Source organism: Balaenoptera physalus, assembly GCF_965194825.1.
Source record: "Balaenoptera physalus genome assembly, chromosome: 7".
NCBI classification, from domain to species: Eukaryota; Metazoa; Chordata; class Mammalia; order Artiodactyla; family Balaenopteridae; genus Balaenoptera; species Balaenoptera physalus.
Window position 1 is genome coordinate 7647831 of NC_138886.1, and position 25275 is coordinate 7673105.

At 48.7% G+C, this 25275-nt stretch overlaps 1 protein-coding gene across 8 annotated transcripts; it reads left to right on the forward strand.

Moving 5' to 3' along the window:
• Window positions 1-9: 9 nt before the first annotated feature.
• Window positions 10-25275, forward strand: TRUB2 (TruB pseudouridine synthase family member 2). 8 transcript variants are annotated; one of them, XM_082468349.1, is made up of 9 exons: window positions 12-221; window positions 699-830; window positions 2639-2713; window positions 3851-3912; window positions 5032-5113; window positions 7614-7686; window positions 8207-8343; window positions 24541-24731; window positions 25174-25275. In XM_082468349.1, exons 1-9 carry the CDS (start codon window positions 113-115, stop codon window positions 25258-25260), a joined length of 948 nt encoding a protein of 315 aa, XP_082324475.1. In that variant the 5' UTR covers window positions 12-112; the 3' UTR covers window positions 25261-25275. The 8 variants fall into 8 exon arrangements, 5 of the variants coding, with proteins under 5 accessions (XP_082324473.1, XP_082324475.1, XP_082324477.1 ...); XM_082468347.1 differs by lacking the exon at window positions 25174-25275 and having other exon boundaries at window positions 10-221; window positions 24541-24890; XR_014265486.1 differs by lacking the exons at window positions 24541-24731; window positions 25174-25275 and adding an exon at window positions 24046-24423 and having other exon boundaries at window positions 17-221; window positions 8229-8343.

A 25275-nucleotide genomic window follows, 5' to 3' on the forward strand; every position in this document is an offset into this window, starting at 1 on the left:
CGGCTGTGAAACATGGCGGCGCCCATTGGAAGGACCACATTTGGGAGCGGGACCGTAAGGCACTTCCGTCCGGGTTCAGCTCTTCCGCGAGCCCGGGACGCGGGCTTTAGGCATGGGGTTAGCCGCCCTGGCGCGGCTGCATGGGCTCTTCGCCGCCTACAAGCCCCCGGGGCTAAAGTGGAAGCATCTGCGCGATACCGTGGAGCTGCAGCTTTTGAAAGGTGAGTGCCTCGAGCGAGACCCACGATCCCGCTCCCATTTTCCCGGGAGGCCATCTCCGCTTCTGATCCTTGCTGCAAAATAAAGTCATGTGACCTAGTCGTTTGGGCAGAGCGGTTTCCTAATCGACTGTTCTATACACTCCTCGCCTTCCCCTGTGTTCAAATGGGTAAACAGACTCAGTATTGTCCGTTGTCATAAATAGTTAATAAGTAGTAAAGTCAGGATTTGAACCCAAGTCTGTTTCTTAACTTCTGCTTTCAGAAGCAGAGTACTCTAAAACCCCTTGGACAGAAGTAATCAGTGAGTTTACAGTATAACAACAATAACAAGTATGATGTGTTGAGGACCTACTCTGTACTAGGCGCTGTGTGGGCCTTCATCTGTCTTCTACATCTCCATATTTACCTGTCCCTCCACCCCCCACCCCCGGTGTTCAGACAGAATCGACAAGATGTTCTTTACTTGTGTGTGCTCAGGTCTCAATGCTGGGAAGCGTTCTGCCTCTGAACATCGTGTTCGCTTCCTGCTGGGCCCCGTGGAAGGCAGTGAAGAGAAGGAGCTGACCCTCACAGCCACCAGTGTGCCCACCCTCATCGACCATCCGCTGGGTAAAGCACATTCAGGAAGGGGCCTGGGTGTCACTTCCCAGGAAATCCCTGCCCAGTGTCAGTGTCCTAGCCAGAGCTCAGACTCCTTCTGTCCCAAACCAGTGTAGGGCCACAGTGGGTGGGAATGAAGTATTGGACCAGGGATTGGCAAAATTTCCTGGAAAGGGCCAGATAGTCAATATTTTAGGCTTTGCAGGCTCACCTCTGCCATTGTAGTGCGGAAGCAGCAGCTATAGACAGTATGTAGAGCAATGAGCCTGGCTGTGTTCCAATAAAACTTTACTGGTGGATGCTGATATTTGAATGTCATATAATTTCATATGTCATGAAAATTATCCTCTTGATTTTTTTGAACCATTGAAAAATGTAAAAACCATTTTAATTTGTGGGCCACTATAAAAAAACAGGCTTGAGGATTTGACTTGTGGACTATAGTTTGTTGACCTCTTTATTATTCTGGGACTCCAGGTAGGAATTGAGACCCTCAGGTAGAAGTCATAAGGAGGGAGTTTTGGGCTCCTGTGAAAGAGTGATCTTTTTTTTTTTTAATTTATTTTATTGAAGTACAGTTGATTTACAGTGTTGTGTTAATTTTTGCTGTACAGCAAAGTGATTCAGTTATATATATATGTACGTTCTTTTTCATATTCTTTTGCATTATGGTTTATCACAGGATATTGAATATAATTCCCTGTGCTATACGGTAGAACCTTGTTATTTACCCATTCTGTATATAATCGCTTGCATCTGCTAATCCCAAACTCCCAATCCATCCCTCCCCCCCTCCCCCTCGGCAACCACAAGTCTGTTCTCTATGTCTGTGAAGAGTGACTTTCTATAGTCAACAAAGCTGCCCAGCAGTGAAACTAGTTCTGACAATGAGCCCCTGTCATTAGACATGATTAAAGCATGTGTTGGGGAGGCTCTATAGGAGGGCTAAGGAGCTTGACCAGGAACCTCTAAAACCCCTTGGAGAGAAGTAATCAGTGAGTTTACCATATAACAACCATAACAAGTCTGATGTGTTGAGGACCTACTCTGTACGGGGTACTGTGTTAAGCTTTTCCCAAAATACTACCCCACTGAATCCTGTGAGGTGGGTCCTAGTTCCATTTCACAAATGAGGAAACTGATGCTCAGTGTTGACTAATGTTAAGTCCTGTAGCCTGGATTCAGTAGGCTCTTAACCACCCCATACTGGTCTCCTAGGTTCCTCTTGATCTACAGAAGTGTAAAAGCATCTAACTCATTGCTGCATTCATTCTTTTTTTATTTTTTTCCAGCTTTCTTGAGGTATAGCTGATATACAAAAAAACTGTACATACTCAATGTATACGAATTTGATGGGTCATTCATTCTTTTGGGAAATGGGTTGTTCCCAAGCAGTCAGTGAGTTCTGGGCTCTGGGGGCAGAACTGTGAACACACAGACCCAGGCCCTGCCTTAAGGAGCTCACAGCCTCCATTTTCTCCCTGGGAGAGTGGCCAGGACTCTCCTTCTATAGGAGCTGGATAGGGAACCCCCCAGTCTTGATTCCAGTGTTCTGCCCAGTCCACTCAAAGCGTCTCACGGGGGGAATGGTGATGGACGGACTTAACAGGCCTCCTGGGTTGCCCTTTCTCTGGGCCCAGGAAACTGAAGAAGTGGTTTTGGGCCCCAAATTCCACGGTGAGGAAGCCTGAAAGTCCAGCCTGATGCTGGTTTGGGCTCCATGAGGCTCCATTCTAGGAATGAGGTCACCATGCAGCCCAAAGCCATCCTGGAGGCTGGATTCTCTGAGGAAAAGGACCTCGTTTGTTTCTTTCCAGTATGTGGACCAGCATTCACCAGCCTGAAGATTGGCATCGGGCACCGACTGGATGCCCAGGCGTCTGGGGTGCTTGGTAGGTGGTGTGGTGAGCCTGGGGTGCAATGATAGAGGCTTGGGAGAGGATCGGGGAGCTACCAGGAGCCCAGCCCATTTCTAACCTGACAGCCATTTCCCACTACTGCCTTGCTCCCCTGATTCCTGTCAAGTCTGATCCTCTGGAGAGGTGACTGGTGGGAAGGGGGAAGTCCTGATCGCCCACGTTTATCAAGTGATTCCTGCCTGTGACGTGTGGTTTAAAACTCTTTGTGCACATGCATTCACCATAATAACCTTATTTGGTAGATACCGTATGATTTTAGGAAGAAAGTAAGGCTCCAGGAGCATAGATAACTCATCCTGGGTCATGTGGCTAGTGAATGTCCCTGGACCAGAGAGGAAAAACCGTCATCGCTTGCATGGGGTAGCCAAGTGTGTGACCCTGGCCCCACTGGCTGGGCTCTGGATGTCGCTGGAGCTGGACACACAAAGCCCTGAGTCATGAGCCATCTGTGTCCCCAGGGTCGGGCGGTGGCCACGTCCTCCATACACAACAGTCACAGCAACTTGTCTTGCTTCCTGGGACACGGGCAGGCGGATGTGATCTCATGCCCCCCTCCCTCCAGGAGTGAATGGGTGGTCATTCTTTCCTTCAGCCAGAGGGAGACACAGACCGGGGGAAAGGCAGGGAGTGGCCACAATGCCCCCATTTATTTGCCGGCTTCTTCCTTCGTGTGCATTGCCTCGATCATCACAACACCCACAGGGATCAGACAGTATTTTTATCCCCATTTTACTGATGGGGAGCCTGAGACCCAAGGAGGTTAAAGGACATGCTTAGAGCCACCCCAGATGTGAATGTAGGTCTGTGTGACTGGGCCAGTGGTCTCTTACTTCTGAGTGCATCAGGACCCCAGGGAGCTTGCTAAGGATCCCTAGGCCCCCTCCCCAACACTAGTCAGAGTCAGTATATATGGGTGGGTCCCGGAAATCTGCATTTTCATATATGCACAGAGGAGCTCACTTGTTCTCTGTAGAAGAAGCTCTTCTTGCCCCCTTGCTGGCTTCCACAGCTTTGGAAGTGGGAGTATTCTGCTGGAGGGGGTGAGGGTTGGAGGACCCAGGGGAACAGGAAGAGGGAGCCAGGTGTGAGATCAGGCTGGGTGCCTTTCAGTGCTCGGCGTGGGACGTGGACGAAGTCTCCTCACCGACATGTACAACGCTCACCTCACCAAGGTACGGGGCTGGGGACGGCCTGCTTATCCCTTGGCCCTTTCCCTGGGGGTCACTGGTACGATTCTGAAGCAGAGATGATTCCATGGGGAATACCCAGCCCATCAGCAAGCATTTTTTTTCAGCTCATGTACCAAGGGAAACTGTAACATCATAATGACAGCTGGCATTATCGCATGCTGGCTACTCTGTGCTGAGCACTGTATGCGGACTCCCTTGTGGATGCCTTACAGCGTCGCCGTAAAATGGGATCTATTGTTAACCCATTTTACAGATGAGAGAATGAGGCTCAGGAGACGACGCTTGCTCGGGGTCACACCGACTTTAAGGGGCAGAGCTGGGATTTGAACCTGGTTTTGTCTGACACCGTCTTGGTGTCAGGAAGCTTGCATCCATGCTGGGCTGTGGGGTCTGGCATCACGATCATGTGCAGAGACGCCACATTAGAAGGCCCTTGTTTTTAGTGGTTAAGAGCACAGATTCTGCAGCCAAGTTTTCGCTTCAAAACTCAGATTGTACCACTCTGCCAGTTCTGTCTCCTTGGGTGGATTACTTAACATCTGTGTGCCTCCGTTTCCTCATCTTTGAAATGGGAGTGGTCGTAGTACCGCCTCTATACGGTTGCTTTGAATGTTTAATCAGTGACCATATGTAATGTGCTCAGCACAGCCCCTGGCATGTGGTGGATGGTCAGTCGATGTCACTGTTGTCGTCCTCTATCATCGTCATTGCTGTTATTTGACGCAGAGGCAGGTAGCTGCACAGATCGTATTTGGAGGGGAGAGAGAAGCTGACAGAGCATCCTGGGAGGGGCCTGGCATTCTGAGTTGTCAGGTTGGGCAGAAGTGGAGAGGTGTGGAGGCCCGGGGTGGTTGCAGGGTGGCTCGGGACACCCCTTGCAGGCTGCTGATGCTTGCTGTCATAGGAGAGGAAGTCGGGTGTCCTTCCCCAGGGGCAGCTGAGCAGGGGCTGAGCACCTGACCTCCCTGAAGGGAGACCTGAGGGCCCCCCAGCCTCAGTCTAGCACCTCGGGGGCCTGAGCTGCTGGGCCACACCTCCCTCCTTGGCATGGCGGCTTAGAGCCGAGAGGCTGATCATACCTCCCCCTCCCTGTCCTCGCAGGATTACACAGTACACGGCCTCCTGGGCAAAGCCACAGACGACTTCTGTGAGGACGGGCGGCTGGTGGAGAAGACGACGTATGGTGAGAGCCCATGGGAGCCCAGGGCGGGCGGGAGGGGCGGTCGCGGCTGCCTCTTCATTTGCTTCCTTTGATTCCTCACCCTGACGTGGGCCGTGAGGGCCCCCGCTCAGTTATTCTCAGACACACCAAGCCGGGGCTGGCTGTTGACGTGGACCTGTGATTCTGACTTCCAGGAATGCCCTGTGCTCCCCTGTGCTCTGCTTAAATGGTTTCAATGTACTGTCAGAAAAGTAATCAACTAATGATTAGTGATTATTTAATATCTGTCTCCCCACCAGAATGTCAACCATGAGAGCAGGAACTATGTAGTTCCACTCCTGTGGTCACACACAACACAGCGCCTGGGACATGGGAGGTGCTGTATTGATGGATGGATGGATGGATGGATGGATGGGTAGATGGGTGGGTGAATGGATGGATGGATGGGTGGGTGGGTGGATGGATGGGTGGGTGGATGGCTTATTCTTCATTTCTCACTCTCCCCATGTTCTGAGACGTCCTATATGATCTGTTGCATTTGCTTATTTGACGTTTTTTGAGCACCAACCACGTGCCAGGCACTGGGGGCGGGGGTCAGGGGCATATGATGAATCAGATGGGGTCCCCAATCTTAGGCCTCACAGTCTAGCAGGGAGAGCAGACACACACCTCTGCATCTCCTGGAGAAGATTAAAAACGTGGCGAAGCAGTGCTGTCTATATATTTGTACTTGTATGTGTGTGTCAACATCCGAAAAATGTCTAAAGACAACTACCAAGTTGACACTTCTGAGAGGGAGGAAGCCAGAATTTGGAGGAGGGGAGATGTTTGTTGGTGTTGATCTAAATTTTTTTTTTTTTAAAGAAGAGGAGCAAGTGTTATTTATTATTATTATTATTAATTAATTAATTATTATTATTATTTTTTATGGCTGTGTTGGGTCTTCGTTTCTGTGCGAGGGCTTTCTCTAGTTGTGGCGAGCGGGGGCCACTCTTCATCGCGGTGCGCAGGCCTCTCACTGTCACGGCCTTCTCTTGTTGCGGAGCACAGGCTCCAGACGCGCAGGCTCAGTAGTTGTGGCTCACGGGCCCAGTTGCTCCGCGGCATGTGGGATCCTCCCAGACCAGGGCTCGAACCCATGTCCCCTGCATTGGCAGGCAGATTCTCAACCACTGCGCCACCAGGGAAGCCCCCTAAATTTTTTGAAGAAGATTCTTGTATCAATTATATAATTAAAAATAGGACTTCCCTGGTTGTGCAGTGGTTAAGAATCCGCCTGCCAATGCAGGGGACACAGGTTCAAGCCCTGGTTGGCGGGGCCTGGGTCCCCCAAAAATAATAATAATAATAACGTAAACACTAAAGAAAACTAAGTGCTGGGAAAGAGACCCAGGTGCAGAGTGGCAGGAGCCAGAAGGAAGAAGCCACGTGCTCCAAGAGGGGCTTCCTGGAGCAGGCGGCATTTGAGCTGGGCTATAAATGAGTGGGGAGGAGGCTGCAGCAGGCGCCTCCAGATAAGACAACAGCATGAATGAGACCAGACAGAAGGGGTAAGAGGCCCAGGCCCTTCCCAGCTGGCCAGGCCTTAGTCACCACACCTGCTCCCAGAGCTCTGGCCTGTGGAGTCAGAAGTTGCTGGCTGCCCCAGCTGGCCTGCAGGCTCGGCCTCCCTGCAGTCCGTGGGCATCCCCAGGCTTTGCTGCTGCCTGCTCCACAGTCACTTGGTTGGACCAGCAGGCAGAGCCACTCCCACTTCTTGCCACCCATTTCTGCATTTGGACAGATGGCACCCTCCCTCCTGGTGTCCCTGGCCTGAAAAACCCCAGACTGGGGCTCAGGGGACCTGGCTTACAGTATGGGGCAAGGGGCTTCCCTGGTGGTGCAGTGCTTGAGAATCCTCCTGCCAATGCAGGGGACACGGGTTCGATCCTTGGTCCGGGAAGATCCCACATGCTGCAGAGCAACTAAGCCCGTGCGCCACAACTACTGAGCCTGTGCTCTAGAGCCTGTGAGCCACAACTACTGAAGCCCGCGCACCTAGAGCCTGTGCCCTGCAGCAAGAGAAGCCACCGCAATGAGAAGCCTGCACACTGCAACAAAGAGTAGCCCCCACTCACTGCAACTAGAGAAAGCCTGCATGCAGCAACGAAGACCCAACACAGCCAAAAATAAATAAATAAAATAAATAAATTTATATATTAAAAAAAGAGAATATGGGGCAAATCACATTACATCTTTGGAGCCTCATTTCCAGAAGAAAGTGTTCTTAACTTGGGGTGTGTGAGCCCCTTGAAAATGTCCTCAAAATGTTGAGTTCATGTGTATCTTTCTGAGAAGTGGGTCCAGAGCTTTCATAAGATTCTCTAAGGACTCTCAACCCCCTAAATGGGAACCCTGGGACCAGAGGATGCTCTGGGACCCCATCTAGGTTCCAAGCATAGGGCTGGTTTATGGGAAGGGAATTTGCCAGTTTGCCTCCTCAGTGGGCACCTGTGTGCTGACCATCCCCTGGCTTTTCCAGACCACGTGACCAGAGAGAAGCTGGAGCGAATCCTGGCCCTGATCCAAGGTTCCCATCAGAAGGCTCTGGTGATGTAAGTGAGGCCCAACCCACACGTCCCTGAACGGGGACCCTCAAGGAAGTGCTGGAAGGGCAAGAAGTTGCCCACAGGGCTCCCTGTAGGCTCCGCCCACTCTGGGGCAAATTCCAAAACCAGACACAAGCACCCATTCCTTTCACAGCCTGCAGAAGTGTTTCTTTGTGCTGGGTCTTGGGCCAGCCCCTGGGGAGACCAAGGGGACCAAGAGATCCCAGCTGGCCTCCTGGGGAGGATATGAGCTAAGGGAGAGGAGAGCTAGGGGTCCGCACCATCACGGCACAGAACCAGGGGGTGGAAGTGGTCAACACAGGTATGACCGTTGAAGCCAGGGAGAGTGTGAGAGGGGGTCAGAGCCTGCAGTTAGGGATTGGAGGGGACAGAAGAAGGCTGCTGCAAAGGTGGCTAGAGGGGCAGGGAAGGTGGAAAGCGAATGAAGAGCTTCAGGAAAGGCATGAATAGGGCAGGGCCAGGGGTAGGCAGTCAGCTGCCCACTCTGGCCCCTCCTGATCCTCAGGTACTCCAACGTTGACCTACAGACCCAGGAGGCCTATGAGATGGCCGTGAGCGGCGTGATGCGGCCCACGAACAAGTCCCCGATGCTGATAACTGGCATCCGATGCCTCCAGTTTGCACCTCCAGAGTTCCTCTTAGGTAAGTTGCTCCAGGAAGTTGGGGGCAGTGCCACGGGGCTCCTGGGTTTGGGGAGTCACTGTGGAAGGCCCTTGCAGAGGCCAGCACGTGTGAGCCCTAAGCTCTGCTGGCCAAGGCACCGGGGGCCGACTTCCTTCCTAGCCTAAGGCTGGACTTGGCTGATCACACAGCACACAGAACAACTGCTCTCCTATCTCCTGCCAAGTCCCCCTTTGAAGCCAGACCTTAACAAGCAGAGATTATATTTAGTGGCTCGTTTCCAGAGCCGGCCAGTGTTTCAAGTCATCGTGTGGCATCAGACACCACTCTCCCCTCCTGGATCCCACCCAACTCAGCAACCCCACCACCACTTCTTTGTTTGTTTATCGCATTAACGAGGGCTCCTTGTTCCTTTTCTTTTTTTTTTTAACAGCTTTATTGCAGTATAATTGCTTTACAATGGTGTGTTAGTTTCTGCTTTATAACAAAGTGAATCAGCTGTACATATACATATATCCCCGTATCTCCTCCCTCTTGTGTCTCCCTCCCACCCTCCCTATCCCACCCCTCTAGGTGGTCACAAAGCACTGAGCTGATCTCCCTGTGCTATCTTGCTCCCTTTCTTTTTTTTTTTTTTTAAATATACCATTACAATTAATTTCACCTGCCCCCTTCAATGTGGCTTTAGTTTTTTGTTTTGTTTTGTTTTTTTAAAATTTTATTTATTTATTTATTTATTTTTGGCTGTGTTGGGTCTTCGTTTCTGTGCGAGGGCTTTCTCTAGTTGCGGCGAGCGGGGGGCCACTCTTCATCGCGGTGCGCGGGCCTCTTCACTATCATGGCCTCTCTTGTTGAGGAGCGCAGGCTCCAGATGCGCAGGCTCAGTAGTTGTGGCTCACTGGCCCTGTTGCTCCACGGCATGTGGGATCTTCCCAGACCAGGGCTCGAATCCGTGTCCCCTGCATTGGCAGGCAGATTCTCAACCACTGCGCCACCAGGGAAGCCCTTGCTCTGTTTCTTGAGTGCTGACCAAGACTCTCCCAATGCTAAGTGCCTTAGAGAAATTATCTCTTAGATTCCTCACAACCACTCATTTTACAGATGAGCAAACCAAGCCTTAGAGCAGCACTTTGCGAACTTTAACCCGCCCACAATCACCTGGGTGGGGTTCTTCTTCTTCTTTTTTTTTCCCCCTGGCCATGCCACATGGCTTGCGGGATCTTAGTTCCCTGACCAGGGATTGACCCCAGGCCCCGGCAGTAAAAGCGCTGAGTCCTAACTGGTGGACCGCCAGAGAATTCCCAACCTGGGATTCTTCTTAAAAGGCAAATTCTAGGAATTCCCTGGTGGTCCAGTGGTTAGGACTCGGTGCTTTCACTGCGGGGGGCCACGGGTTCAATCCCTGGTTGGGGAATTAAGATCCCACAAGCTGCGAGACCAAAAAAAGGCAAATTATGACTCAGCAGGTCTGGGTGGGGCCTGAGATTCTGCATGTCTAACAAACTTTCAGGACCAACCCTGGGCTACACTTTGAAGAACAAAGCCCTAGAGAAGTAAGGTGTCTTGCTAAGGTTATTACACAGCCAGGAGGTCTCAAGGGGTGTGGATCTAGATCGGCGGACACCAGAGGCCGTGCTTCTGACCACTGCCTCTGTTGTGTGTCCCTGGCAGAGGTGCGGTGCATGCATGAGACGCAGAAGCAGCTGCGAAGGCTGGTGCACGAAATTGGCCTGGAACTGAAGAGCACTGCTGTCTGCACCCAGGTGCGGCGTACACGCGATGGTTTCTTCACCCTGGACGATGCCCTCCTAAGGACCCAGTGGGACCTACCCAGCATCCAGGATGCCATCCAGTCCGCAGCACCCCGCGTGGCAGCAGAGCTGGAGAAGAACTTGAGGCTGGGGCTGGGCACCCAGCAGCCCTCCAGTCCAGGCTGGCCCTGGGACTCCGAGGGGCCAAGCTCTGCCTTGGGGCTGGAGAGCCATGCGGGGCATTGAAAGGCCAGGCAGCTGGTGGAGCAGTGGGTGTATAAAGATAAGAATTGTTCATGAGCCGGAACTGATGACTGTGCAGAACGTGGGGGGGCGGGGGGCGGGAGCTTTTTAACACGTGACAGAAAACCCTGAAGCTTTAAGAGAAAAGATCAACAGGGACTTCCCTGGTGGTCCAGTGGTTAGGCTTGGTGCTTTCGCTGCCGGGGCCCCGGGTTCAATCCCTGGTCAGGGAGCTAAGATCCTGCAAGCTGCACGGCATGGCCAAAAAAAAAAGATCAACAGACTTGGCCTAGTTAAAAAGAAAAAACTTCTGTACAGAGGAAAAGATGCTAAACGAATGACAGATTGATAAAAATATGTTATATATTTAAGAACTAATATCTATAATATATAAAGAGCTCTTATAAAACAATAAGAAAAAGATGACAAGAAAATGGGTCAAATGACATGAATTGTGTGTTTATACAGCAAAAGAAATCCAAATGGCCAGTAAACCTGAAATGATGCTCGACCTCTCTAATAATGAAAGACATTCAGATGAAAATGAGATGACTTTTCCTTGCCTTTCAAATAAATTAAGAAAAGATAACACCCAGTATTGGGGAGGATGTGAGAAGATGGGCAATCTGTACTGTTGGTAGGAATATACAACTGTGTAACCTTTTAGGAGTAATTTGGTAGTATGTATCAACATTTAAAATATTCCTGCCCTGGGGAATTCCCTGGTGGTCCAGTGGTTAGAATTCAGCACTTTCACTGCCGTGGCCCGGGTTCAATCCCTAGTCAGGGAACTAAGATCCCACAAGCCTCACAGCGTGGCCAAAATAGAATAGAGTAAAATAAAATAAAATACTCCTGCCCTAACCAGCAAGGACCTACTGTATAGCACAGGGAACTATACTCAATATTTTTAATAACCTATAAGGGAAAAGAATCCAAAAAAGAATATATATAACTGAATCACCTTGCTGTACACCTGAAACTAACACCACATTGTAAATCAACTATAATAAACCAACAAACAAATACTCCTGCCCTATGACTTAGCAGGTACAGTTTCAGGAATCTGTCTTCTGGAGTAGGTTGCAGAATGTTTTAGGTACATAGGTGTTCATGGCTGCACTGTAATAGTAGCCAACAGGAAATGTAGGGACTTCCCTGGTGGTCCAGTGGCTAAGACGCCATGCTCCCAGTGCACGGGGCCCAGATTTGATCCCTGGTCAGGGAACTAGATACCACATGCCACAACTAAGAGTTTGCGTGCCGCAGCTAAGAAGATCTGGCACGTGGCAATGAAGATCCCGAGTGCTGCAACTAAGATCTGGCGCAGCCAAATAAATAAATATTTAAAAAAAAAAAACAGGAAATGTGATTACCATCCATCAGTAAGGGACTGGTTAAATAAATATGGCATGTGCAGGGTCAAAAGTCTCTATTCTTGGGACTTCCCTGGTGGTCCAGTGGTAAAGAATCCACCTTCCAATGCAGGGGATGCAGGTTCGATCCCTGGTCGGGGAACTAAGATTCCCACATGCTGTGGGGCAGCTAAGCCAGCACGCCACAGCTAGAGAGCCTGCGTGCCACAAACTACAGGGCCCACACGCTCTGGAGCCCGTACACCACAACTAGAGAGAAGCCCGAGAAGACCGTGCACCGTAACGAAAAGATCTCTCATCCCTCAACAAAGATCCCGTGTGCCACAACTAAGACCCAACGCAGCCAAAAAAAAAAAAAAAAAAAAGGGAAAATAAATAAATATTTTTTAAAAAGTCTCATTCTCTTGGTTTTGGACACCTTGGCCTCATGTGTCTTTTTTTTTCTTTTTGGCTGCATGGCACGCGGGATCCTACTTCCCTGACCAGGGATCGAACCCGCACGCCCTGCAGTGGGAGCACGGAGTCTTAACCACTGGACCGCCAGGGAAATTCCTGGGCATAATTGTCTTTTAACCTCTTTCCATGTGGGTATTTCCCACTCAGAACACCTGGGCTAGAAGGAGCGAGTTCGCCTCTGGCCAGGGCTCTGATTTGTGCCCTGAAGGGGAGCACTGCCTGTCTCTTGTCCCTGCTGTCACCCTGGGAGAGGGGGCCCAGCCACTGAGGCTCCCTCACCTTCACTCGGGCAGCCCGCAGCTTGGAGCAGTGCCGAGCTGATGAGGCCTCAAAATCTCAGCCCCTTCGTGCGGAACAGAACAATGATTTCACCCACCTCATGAGGTTGTTGTGAGGACAAACGAAGTCATGGGCAGGTGCGTGTCATGTAAGAACTGCTCTACGTATGAGCTGTACCCTTGCTGTGGCTACTTTCTCCTGAACGGTGCCACCCAAGAGGGTGGTCACAGATAGGGTCAGAGGCCTTCTCTCTGTCACCTCTTGTTTCTCTGGCATAAAAATGAGTTGGGAGCTGGGTCAGTACTGCCTCAGCTAGAAGATCAAGGTCAACAACAATAACAATAAGTCATGCTGCAAGTATGTAGTCTTGATAGGATGTGATGAAAATGGCCCTTCACCTCTAGTCTTCCTCCCAACACCCCATAACCCCAATATAATCCTGGGAAGTACATCAGACAAATGCCGGTAGCGGGGCCTCCTACAAAATACCTGAGCCGTCCTCAGAACTGTCAAGGTCATCAGAAGCAGTGAAGTCCTAGAAACCACCATAGTCAAGGGGAGCCTGAAGAGACTTGACAACTGAATGTACTGTGGGATCCTGGAACAGAAACAAAGGACTATAGGTGAAAACAAAGGAAATCGAAAGAATCTCTGGACACTAGTTAAGAATATATCAGGGGCTTCCCTGGTGGCGCAGTGGTTGAGAATCTGCCTGCTAATGCAGGGGACACGGGTTCGAGCCCTGGTCTGGGAAGATCCCACATGCCACGGAGCAGCTGGGCCCGTGAGCCACAACTACTGAGCCTGCGCGTCTGGAGCCTGTGCCCCGCAATGGGAGGGGCCGCGATAGTGAAAGGCCCGCGCACCGCGATGAAGAGCGGTCCCCGCACCGCGATGAAGAGTGGCCCCCGCTTGCCGCAACTAGAGAAAGCCCTCGCACGAACCGAAGACCCAACACAGCCAAAATAAATAAATAAATAAATAAATAAATAAATAAATAAATAAAGTAGCTATTAAAAAAAAAAAAAAAAAAAAAAGAATATATCAGTATCGGTTCATTAATTGTAACAAATGTATCACACTAATCTGTTAATAATACGATAATATGGGAAACTTGGTGCTGAGTATGTGAGACTTCTCTGTACTGTCATCTCAATTTTTCTGCAAACTACTCTAACAAGACAGTCTACTGGGGAAAAGAAAAAAGATCACCTGGAGAGATCTTTGAGAATCCAGTTTCTAGCCCCAGCCCTCGGATTCTGACTCAGTAAGTCTGGAGTGGGGCCCAGAAGTCTGCATTTCAGCAAGTCCCCAAGGAATCTGATACCAGGGTTTTAAAAAACTGGGCCCTCCAGAGGCCAATTAGGTGTTGTCATTCCCTTCGGGTCTTTTTTTTGTTTGTTTAAGATTTAATTTTTTTAAAATTTATTCTCGGCTGCGTTTGGGTCTTCGTTGCTGCACGTGAGCTTTCTCTAGTTCTGGTGAGCAGGGGCTACTCTTGTGGAATGCGGGCTTCTCATTGCGGTGGCTTCTCGTTGCGGAGCATGGGCTCTAGGCGCGTGGGCTTCAGTAGTTGTGGCACACGGGCTTAGTTGCTCCACGGCATGTGGGATCTTCCTGGGCCAGGGCTCGAACCCGTGTCCCCTGCATTGGCAGGTGGATTCTCATCCACTGTGCCACCAGGGAAGTCCCCCTTCTGGTCTTCCAGAACAACTCTGATGGCTATTTGAGAGGCCATTTAAGAAGAGCAAACAACCATGAGTGGTGAGGCATGGTGCATTAGTTTACTAGTGCTGCCCTAACAAAGTGCCTCAAACTGAGTGGCTTATACAATGGAAATTTATTGACTCACAGCTCTGGAGCCTAGAAGTCTGAGGCTGTGAGAGAGAATCTGTTCCATGCCTCTCCTGGCTTCTCTGGTGCTTTGCCGGCAGCCTTTGGCGTTCCTTGGCTTATAGAAGCATCACCCCAATCTCTGCATTCACGTTCACATGGCATTCTCCCCGTGTGCATGCCTGTGTCCAAGTTTCCCTCTTTTGTAAGGACACGAGTCAGATTGGGGACCCACCCTATTCAATATTACTTCATCTTGACTAATTATAACTGCAGTGACCATAACTACATCCAAATAAAGTCACATTCCGCGGTACTAGGGATTAAGACTTTGACATGAGAATTTGTCAGGGACATGGCTCAACCCATAACAGATGGTTAAACATTCACCTGGGCTGCCCAGTGCTCCTCGGAGCACTACTGTCCTATAGCCAGAAAACTCCCCCGAGTTCAGGGCAGGCCGCTTCCTCCCCTCCACTACCTCTGCTACGACCGCAGCGTTGGCCCCTCCACACCTGCTGCAGGTTGACTGGGGCACGTGTGATGCTGTGGTTGATAAACGCTCCCGCAGGAACCCCTCCGTGGGAGCGTTAGGGGCCAGGGCTGCTCACAGCTTTCTGCACTTCCAGCCCGTGGAAGCGGGGGAGGGTGTAGGACCCCAGAGGGTCTAGAGGGTGGCTACCCGGGTCAAGGAATCTAGCTGTCCCTTCCAGGTCCTCTGCAAGCAGCTCCTCTTCCATTGTCCAAATAAGAATTTAACCTTTTTATTTGATTGCACTGTATGTAAGAAGTATATCTGAATTTCATTCTGCAATCTACAAAGTTTGGGTTGGTCTTCGATTATAAAGCTAAGTTTCAGGAGTCCATTGAGAGATGGGCTTTGTCTACTTCACTCACCTGAGCCCTGCCATGGGTTTCTAGGACAGGATGTGTCTTAGCGTTCTTCAGAGAAACAGAACCAGTAGGATGTGTATGATATAGATTTATTTTAAGGAATTGGTTCATGTGATTGTAGAGATTGGCAGGTCCAAGATCTGCCAATTTTGGGTAGGGCAATCTGCTGGGTAGGGCAGCTGGCTGAAGACCCAGGGAAGAGGTGATGTTGCAGCTCGAGTCCCAGGACAGTCTTTTTTTTTTTTTAAATTAATTAACTTATTTATTTATTATTGGCTGCGTTGGGTCTTCGTTGCTGTGCGCGGGCTTTCTCTAGTTGTGGTGAGCGGGGGCTACTTTTCGTTGCGGTGCACGGGCTTCTCGTTGCGGTGGCTTCTCTTGTTGCAGAGCATGGGCTCTAGGCATGTGGGCTTCAGTAGTTGTGGCGCACGGGCTTAGTTGCTCCGCAGCATGTGGGATCTTCCCAGACCAGGGCTCGAACCTATATCCCCTGCATTGGCAGGCGGATTCTTAACCACTGCACCACGAGGGAAATTCACTTTCTTTTATTTATTTATTTATGACTGTGTTGAGTCTTGGTTTCTGTGCGAGGGCTTTCTCTAGTTGCGGCAAGTGGGGACCACTCTTCATCGTGGTGCACGGGCCTCTCACCATCGCGGCCTCTCTTGTTGCGGAGCACGGGCTCCAGACGCACAGGCTCAGTAACTGTGGCTCACGGGCCCAGTTGCTCCGTGGCATGTGGGATCTTCCCAGACCAGGGCTCGAACCCGTGTCCCCTGCATTGGCAGGCAGATTCTCAACCACTGCGCCACCAGGGAAGCCCCTCAGGACAGTCTTGAGACAGAATTTCCTCTTCCTCCCTGGACCTCTGGGCTTTTTCCTCTGAAGGCCTTCAACTGATTGATGAGGCCTACCTGCACTGTGGAGGATAATCTGGTAAATCTACTGATTTAAATGCTAATCTGATCTTGAAAATACCTTCACAGCAACATCTAGACTGGTGTTTGACCAAATATCTGAGTGACTACTGTGGCTCAGCCAACTTGACACATAAACTTAGTCCCCACAGGATGTATCTCTCTTTTTCATTTAGGAACATGACACCTGCTCCCCATGCTAACTGAAATGGTCCAAGGGGTGCTGTGGGATTGACCACTGGGTTTAAATCCCAGCCCTTCCCTTTCCTCAGGATGCGAACTGGACAAGTGACTTCATGTTGGACACTTCTTACTTGAGTCTTAGTTTCCTTACCTGTCAGATGGAAGTGGTGACCAATAGAGCCTGTCTCATACAGGGACCAGACAAGCCCAAGGTCACAGGGCAAAGGCTTACAGAGAGCTTGCTCTGTGCCAGGCCCTGAGCTAAGAGTGGTTAACATACCTGATCTCATTTAATCCTCAAATGGGCCTAGAGTTTAGGCACTATGACTATCCCTGTTTTACAGATGAGGAAACTGAGGCATGAAGAGGGCAAATGACAAGCCAAAGGACACCTGACAAGGGAGTCCAGAGCCAGGGTTCACATCTATGCTGTCCAGAGTCAGCATTCCTAACCACTACACCATCCTGCCTCTCTGCTGCAGCTATTGCTGCTTTTGTGGTGGTGGTTTACGAACCTAGTCCCGGACCTGGCACATAGTAGGTGCTTAGTAAATATTTGTTGAAGGAACCAAATACCTATTGTGATATTGGGAGGTAATAAGAAATATACTTTTTGGTCTTTGTACCCAGCTCCCAGTCAGAGCTCCTAAAATCCTTGTAATTTCCTAAGTGATAAAGGTAAAAAGCATCTTTTGTTGTATATTTTGTCCCCAGTTCCTGAAAGAGCTCCAGAAGGGGAAAGGAGCAAGCGTCTTTTGTTATTCATAACAAGCCCCTTTCAACCACACCTGCCTACTTAATAGAAGCTCCATAAAAAACCTAAAGGATGGGATTTGGAGAGCTTCTGGGTTAGCAAACACATCTAGGTGCTGGGAGGGTGGTACACCCAGAGAGGGCGTGGAAGCCCAGCACCCCTTCCCACATACCTTGTCCTCTGCACCTTCACCATTTCGCTGTTCTTGAGTTGTATCCTTTATAATAAGCTGGCGAATGTAAGTAAGTGTTTCTCTGAGTTCTGTGTGCTATTCAAGCAAATTATCAAACTTGAGGAGGGGGTCATGAGAACTCCCGATTTATATATATATAAATATATAAATATATATATTTATATATATATATATATATATATATATATATATATATATATATATATATATAGCCAGTCTGTCAGCAATGTTCCAGGTGACAACCTGTGACGTGTGATCAGTGTCTGAAATGGAGGCAGTCTTGTGGGACTGAGCCCTTGACCTGCATGGTGTGTGTGAATTCCAAGCAGTTAGTGTCAGAACTAAGTTAAATTGTAGGTCACCCAGTCCTGTCCACCAAAAATTAGAGACTTGCTTGGTGTGGAAAACCCTACACATCTGGTGTCAGAAGTACTGTGTACAGAAAGGAAATGGGAGTTTTTCTTTTTACTTGTATATGTGTTCAGTATATACATGTTGAATGAATAAATAACCCAAGTGGTTAATTTTTTAACAAAGTGGAATTACAATATATACAGTTATCACAACTGGCTTCTTTCATTTAACAGTAGAGTGTGGCCCTTTCTTCCTGTCTGTCCATCAGGTATGAGTGTTCATTCCTCCAGACCCCCTGGGGGTGCCCAGCGACACAGGCTGTCTCGGAGGAAGGGCCTGACCTCTGCCCCTCCTTGGGCTGTTCCTTCCCATTGTGCAAATTGTGCCTCCAGGATGGGGTGGCTTTCCCAAAGGCCTGGGTTTCAGCCAGTTTATTCAACATTTACTCAACAAATATTCACTTAGTGCCCACTATTTGCCAGATCCTGGTGTAGGCATCAGGAGTACATCAGTAAACAAGACAGCCCAAATACCACGTGGGGAAAGGGAAGTTGGCAATGTTAACGAGGGCTGCCTGAGAAACAGTCATTTGAATAAAGAGCTGAAGGAGGTGAGGCACTGAGCCAGGAAATTATCTGGAGGTAGAAGACTTTGAAGCCAAGGGAACAGCCAGTGCAGTTCAAAAGGTATCCAATGTATTAGGGGACAATAATGGCCCACGTGGAGATGTGGTGTCCACTGATACACTTGACTGCCTGTCAGTGAGAATCATCCTGAGGCCTTCACACCTGAGGTGAGTGTCCCACATTCTCAGAAACTGTGGCCTTGGATCCTTTGTATCAGAATCGCCCTGAGTCAGCAACCACTGTGTGGCCAGGACCCTGGACAGAAGATCTGAACCTCGGTTTCATTGTCTATGTGTTTTTTTGTTTTTTTTAATTAATTTATTTTTTATTTATTTATTTTTGGCTGTGTTGGGTCTTCATTGCTGTGTGCAGACTTCCTCTAGTTGCAGCAAGTGGGGGCTACTCTTCGTTGCGGTGCGCAGGCTTCTCATTGTGGTGGCTTCTCTTGTTGCGGAGCACGGGCTCTAGGCACGCGGGCTTCAGCAGTTGTGGCTCATGGGCTCTAGAGCGCAGGCTCAGTAGTTGTGGCACACAGGCTTAGTTGCTCTGCAGCATGTGGGATCTTTCTGGACCAGGGGTCAAACCCATGTCCCCTGCATTGGCAGGCAGATTCTTAACCACTGTGCCACCAGGGAAGTCCTATGTGTTTTATTTAACCTCACAGGGTTAACAGCCGGCATGAACAGTGTTTGTTCCTTCAAAGGGACCCCAACTCTGAGGGCCTTTCCTCTGGCATTTACACCAGTGACTTCTACAGAAGGTAAGAAGTGGCTGGTCACACTGTTTTTCTTAAAGTCCGGACTGATGCCATCATTGTAAATTGTTTCCAGGGCCCAGGGCCCAGCCCAGGGCCTGGGTGGGTTTGGCAGTCTGCAGGCCAGGTGACCTGAAGGGACAATGATGATACTGATATTAATAATAGCAGCTATCACTTACCGAGGGCTTCTGATGTGTGGTCTCTGTGCTAAGATCTTTACATGCACTATCTCACCTAGTATGGAATTTATGATGATTATCTCCACTTTATGGGTGAGGAAAGCTGCTAGGGAGGGAGGGACATCCTGTCTAGCAGAGCATCTTTGTCTCAATAGGACCCTGCCTCCACACCCCCATTTCCGAGCAGGTAGTCGCTCAAGACGTCAGTTTAACCTGCATGCCTCCTGCATCTCTATATTGTATTCCACGCAAATGGAAATCAAAAGAAAGCCGAAGTAGCAATACTTATATCAGACAAAATAGACTTTAAAATAAAGACTGTTACAAGAGACAAAGAAGGACACCACATAATGATCAAGGGATCAATCCAAGAAGAAGATATAACAATTGTAAATAAGTATGCACCCAACATACGAACACCTCAATATGTAAGGCAAATATTAACAGACATAAAAGGAGAAATCAACAGTAACAGGATAATAGTAGGGGAACTTAACACCCCACTTACATCAATGGACAGATCATCGAGACAGAAAATCAATAAGGAAACACAGGCCTTAAATAACACATTAGACCAAATAGACTTAATTGATATATATAGAGGAGTCCATCCAAAAGCAGCAGAATATACATTCTTCTCGAGTACACATGAAACATTCTCCAGGATAGATCACATGCTAGGCCACAAAACAAGCCTCAGCAAATTTAAGAAAATTGAAATCATATCAAGTATCTTTTCTGACCATACTGGCATGAGACTAGAAATAAACTATAAGAAAAAAACTGCAAAAACCACAAACACGTGGAGGCTAAACAATATTCTACTAAACAACCAATGGATCACTGAAGAAATCAAAGAGGAAATAAAAAAGAATACCTAGAGACAAATGAAAATAAAAACACAATGATCCGAAATCTATGGGACACAGGAAAAGTAGTCCTAAGAGGGAAGTTTATAGTGATACAAGCTTACCTCAGGAAACAAGAAAAATCGCAAATAAACAACCTAACCTTACACCTAGAGGAACTAGAGAAAGAAGAACAAGCAGAACATAAAGTTAGTAGAAGGAAAGAAATCATAAAGATCAGAGCAGAAATAAAAGAAATAGAGACTAAAAAAAAAAAAATAGAAAAGATCAATAAAACTAAAAGCTGGTTTTTTGAAAAAATAAACAAAATTGACAAATCTTTAGCCAGCCTCATCCAGAGCCCCTGCTCTTAATCTCTTTTTAACCATGACCTCCCTATCTTGACCTTGGCCCAATTTAGGCCCAACCCAACTCTGCCCTTGGTGTGTCTCAATTATCCTATTGAGACCTAGGAACCAGGGGAGATATGCATGATTCAATCCCATCTAAGAGGTGTGGCCCTGTTAGATAGGAAGGATATGGAAATACATATTTTTGCAAGTAGAAAGTACAGGATATAATCAAGCAATAATTGGATCAGCTGGATCCAATTCAATGGTGACGAAACCTGGGTGGGGCAGAGGGTGTTTGCAAATCTCCATTAGTTGGAAATATTAGGTAACTGGACCCAGGATACATGGGCCATCCCACCACCCCATTCGGATTTCTTATTGGCAAAGAGATTATAAAAGAGGACTCAGTGTGGTCTATCATGATCTTGGGATTTCAGGGAGCAGAGGAACCCTGAGTCATGGCCAAAATATTCAGTCAATATGCAGCCCCAGTCTGCCAGGAAAACCACCCCAAATCCCTTGTTTTCCTTAGTAGATGTCTTCAACCCTAATAAAGAGAGTACTTAACAACAATTGTTAAATTGTACCAAGTGTATAAGCAACATGAGATTTGGAAACAGCTTTAAAATTTAAGTTAAACTATTGAGTTTCTTTTTTTTTAATAATTTAATTAATTAATTTATTTTTGGCTGCATTGGGTCTTCGTCGTTGGGTCTTCGTTGCTGCACATGGGCTTTCTCTAGTGTCAGCGAGAGGGGGCTACTCTTCGTTGTGGTGCGTGAGCTTCTCATTGTGGTGGCTTCTCTTTTGCAGAGCTTGGGCTCTAGGCGTGCGGGCTTCAGTAGTTGTGGCTCGCGGGCTCTAGAGCGCAGGCTCAGTAGTTGTGGCACATGAGCTTAGTTGCTCCGCGGCATGTGGGATCTTCCCAGAGCAGGGATCGAACCCATGTTCCCTGCATTGGCAGGCGGATTCTTATCCACTGCGCCACCAGGGAAGTCCGTTGAGTTTCTTATTTCAAGAAATAGACTGTTTTTGAAGACAAAGAATGTGCAAAATAGTCCTTACTGTGCACAGAGTGGGCTCTCAAGAACATCAACTTCATTGACAAACCCACTGGCCTCCACACTGGCCAGTCACCTGCTGGGGTAACATAGGGTGGCCCAGGGAGGAGGGGTGCAACCCCAGGCTTTGGTGGTGGAAGGGCCTGCGTGTGAACCCCAACTTGCCCTGTTTACCGACTGGGTGATTTGATCTCTGTGAGACCAGTCTACCTATCTGTCAAATGGGGATGAAAATGACACCCACATTCCCCAACTCAGCCCTCCCCCAGGTATTAATTGCGTTCTTCTGTGGGCCAGCCATTGCTCTGGCATGGGGAACTTGGTGTGGAAGTGATGCTGAAAACTCGGCCTCTGTGCACCGGTGCCAAATTGAATCTTGGAGACACAGTTTTGGGTGAAGTAGAAAAGAATATCTTTACTGCTTTGCCAGGCAAACGGGGACACAGCAGGCTTGTGCCCCTCAAAACTGCGTGTCCCAACCCGGGAGGATTTGGTGAGGAGTTTTATATCAGTGGTTCAAGGGTGGAGTTGCTAATAAGGGTGTGTGCAGGGCCTGCACTCCTTTAATCTGGCCTCAGATAGTCTCCTGATGAGCATCCCTGGTTCCTTTAATATGGCTTAGGTGGTCTCCTCCCTTGTCTCTGCATCTCCTCCCTTCCCTGATTAGCAGCTGTTCACATCTGCTCTTTGGAACTCAGGGAAGGTCATGGAGGCTGGAGTCTATTCCCTACAAACAAGAAACAGGGGACACAGAAAGGCTTCTGTGCCCAGGAGCCCCTCAGGGTCCTGCTCAGTTTCAGAAGGACAGATAAGGTCCTTGGTCTCATGGAGTGTACATTGTAGGAGGAGCAGGCAAGAAAATAATGGGAGAGACGATCCTTTGGAAGGAAATCAAACAGGGTGAGTGAAGTGGAGACAGGGGAGCTACTTTAGGCCAGGCATCCAGGAGGGCCTCTCTGAGGTGGTGACATATAAGCTGGGACCTGGAGGCCAGAGGAGCAACTGCTGCAGACATCTGGGGGCAGAGCTTTCTAGACAGAGGAACACAGATACTAAGCCCTAAGTGGGCAAAGGGGAGAAGGCTGAGGATGGAGAAGGGGGGAGGGCAGATACTCCGTGAGGCCGTGGGGCCCCAGTGAGGAGTTGGACCCTGGTTTTGAAACCACACAACTCAGATTGGGACTTGAACCCACGTGCCAGGACTCGAACCCAGCCAGAATGCAGATTGGGACTTGAAGCAATAGTCTTTTAATTGAGATCACACACCTGGAATACTATTGATACTTTCAAGTTCACTGTTTTTGGCACCTAGTTCTAGACAAGTGCATGCAGCTGCCTAACCACTGCTACCACAATCAGCATACAGTCAGGTCCATCACCCCCAAAAGTCCCTCATGCTACCCCTTTGCCGTTGACCCCTCCCCCCTCCCCAGCCCCTGGCAACGTCTGTTGTTCCTATCATTTTTCATTTCCAGAATTTCATATGAATGGAATGAGACAGTATGTAAACTTTTGAGACTGGCTTCTTTCAGCATCGTGCATCTGAGACTCATCCACGTTGGATACCTCAGTAGTTCATTCCTTTTTGATCCTGTGTAGCATTCCACTGCATGGATATACCACACTTTGTTTATCCTTTTACTAGTTGAAGAGCTTCTTGGCTGTATTTAGAGACTGTGAATAAAGCTGGATAGCGCTTTCTTCTTTGATATATATTGTTCCTCCTAGTTTCACTGAGAATATCAAAGCAATTGGAAGAAGACTTGCATAAGCTCCCTCTACCGCATCCTGGTCCATAAAATCTGTAACTAAGGATAAACTTGGGGCTGCTACCCACGGCCAAGCCTCCACTTGTACATGAGATCCCACCTTCTTTCCTGACCCAAGGTCATTACCCCAGCAATTCTCTCCTCTCTTTTGCTTCATCAGTTTCCTCCTTTTTATTTGATCATTTCCACCACAATACAAACATGCTATTTAATCTCCTATCTTAAAAGCAAACAAACAGAAAACAGCATGGCAGGTCCTCAAAAAATTAAACATAGAATTACCATACGATGCAGCGATTCCACTTCTGGGTATATACCCAAAGGAAATGAAAGGAGACTCAAACAGATGTTTGTGTACCCATGTTCAGAGCAGCATTATTCACAGTAGCCAAAAGGTGGAAATAATCCAAGTGTCCATCAATAGATGAATGGATGAGCAAAATATGGTCTATCCACACAACAGAATATTATTCAAATACTAAAAAGGAAGGAGTTCCTGACACCTACTACAACATGGTTGAACGTTAAAGACATTATGCTAAGTGAAATAAGCCAGACACAGGAAGACAAATACTGTGTGATTCCATTTATATGAGGTACTTAGAGTAGTCAAATTCACTGGGACGGAAAATAGAATGGTGGTCACCAGGGGCTGGGGAGTGGGGAGTTAATGTTTAACGTGTACAGAATTTCAGTTTTGCAAGGCAGAAAGAGATATAGAGATAGATAGTGGCGATGGTTGCACAACAATGTGAATGTACTTAATGCCACCAAATTGTACACTTAATGATGCTTAAAATGGTAAATTTTATGTGTATTTTATGTATATTTTACCCCAAAAAAAGCTCCAAACAGAAAAACAAGCATACTCTTTCTTGACCTTCCATCTCTCACCAGTTACTGCATTTCTCTGCCTCCTTTAAAAGTAAAACTCCGGGCTTCCCTGGTTGCACAGTGGTTGAGAATCCATCTGCCAATGCAGGGGACACAGGTTCAAGTCCTGGTCCGGGAAGGTCCCACGTGCTGTGGAGCAGCTGAGCCCGTGTGCCACTACTACTGAGACCGCGCTCTAGAGCCCGCAAGCCACAACTACTGAGCCCGCGTGCTGCAACTACTGAAGCCCACGTGCCTAGAGCCCATGCTCCGAGAGGCTACCACAGTGAGAAGCCCACGCACCGCAACAAAGAGTGGCCCCCACTCTCTGCAACTAGAGAAAGCCCGCGCACAGCAACAAAGACCCAACGCAGCCAAAATTAAATAAATAAATAAATTTATTTTTTAAAAAAAGAGTAAAGCTCCTGGAAAGATTGTCTCTAGTCGCTGCCCCCAGTTCTCACCACATGCTCCCTGGAACCCACTCTAATCAGACATTCACTCTCCACTGCTTTCCAGAAACCGCTCTTGCCAAGGTCAAGGACGACCTCCTCCTCTTTAAATCCAGCGGCTCCTTCTCAGCAGGGTCTGCCACAGCCGGTCACTGCCTCCTCCTGGAACAGTCTCCTTCTTCCTCTCTGGCTCCTTCTCAGCCTCTCTGCTGGAGCCCCTCCTCCCCTGCTCTCCTCCACGGTGCCCACAAGCTCCAGGCAGCTCTTCTCTCGGCCCCACACCCGCTCCTTGAGGATGTCAGTCTGAAATCACATGGCTTGAATCCCATCAATCTGTCATGCTGCTGGTGCCCACATTTATGTTACCTCTCACCGGACCTTTCCCATGAACTCCATTCCTAAATATCTGTTCTTTAACATTTCCACTTCCATGTTGAGCCGGCATCTCAAACCTAACAGATCCCCAGACTGACTCCTTATCTTCCCCTGCACCCTGCTCTGCCCCAGAATTCCTCACTCCAGTAACTCACAGTTCCACCCTTCCACTCGCTTAGGCCAAAATCCTAAAAGCCCCCTTTTCCTCACACCCCATATTTAACCCATCAGCAAATCCTGCTGGCTCTACTGTCAAAATACTGTTGTTTCCAGAATCTGACCCCTTCCTTCCCCCCTCCCTCCCTCCCTCCCTCTCTTTCTTTAGTTCCCCATCTGGGATCGAACCCGTGCCCCCTGCAGTGGAAGCGTGGAGTCTCAACCACTGGACCGCCAGGGAAGTCCCAGAATCTGACCATTCACCTCCATC

Bases quoted from the DNA above. Each gene is read 5' to 3' on its own strand.
- TRUB2 (XM_082468347.1), top strand. From the start codon at position 113: ATGGGGTTAGCCGCCCTGGCGCGGCTGCATGGGCTCTTCGCCGCCTAC. The intron at 222-698 runs GTGAGTGCCTCG...GTGTGTGCTCAG, and splicing joins GGAGCTGCAGCTTTTGAAAG to GTCTCAATGCTGGGAAGCGT. The intron at 8,344-24,540 runs GTAAGTTGCTCC...ACTGCTTTCCAG, and splicing joins ACCTCCAGAGTTCCTCTTAG to AAACCGCTCTTGCCAAGGTC.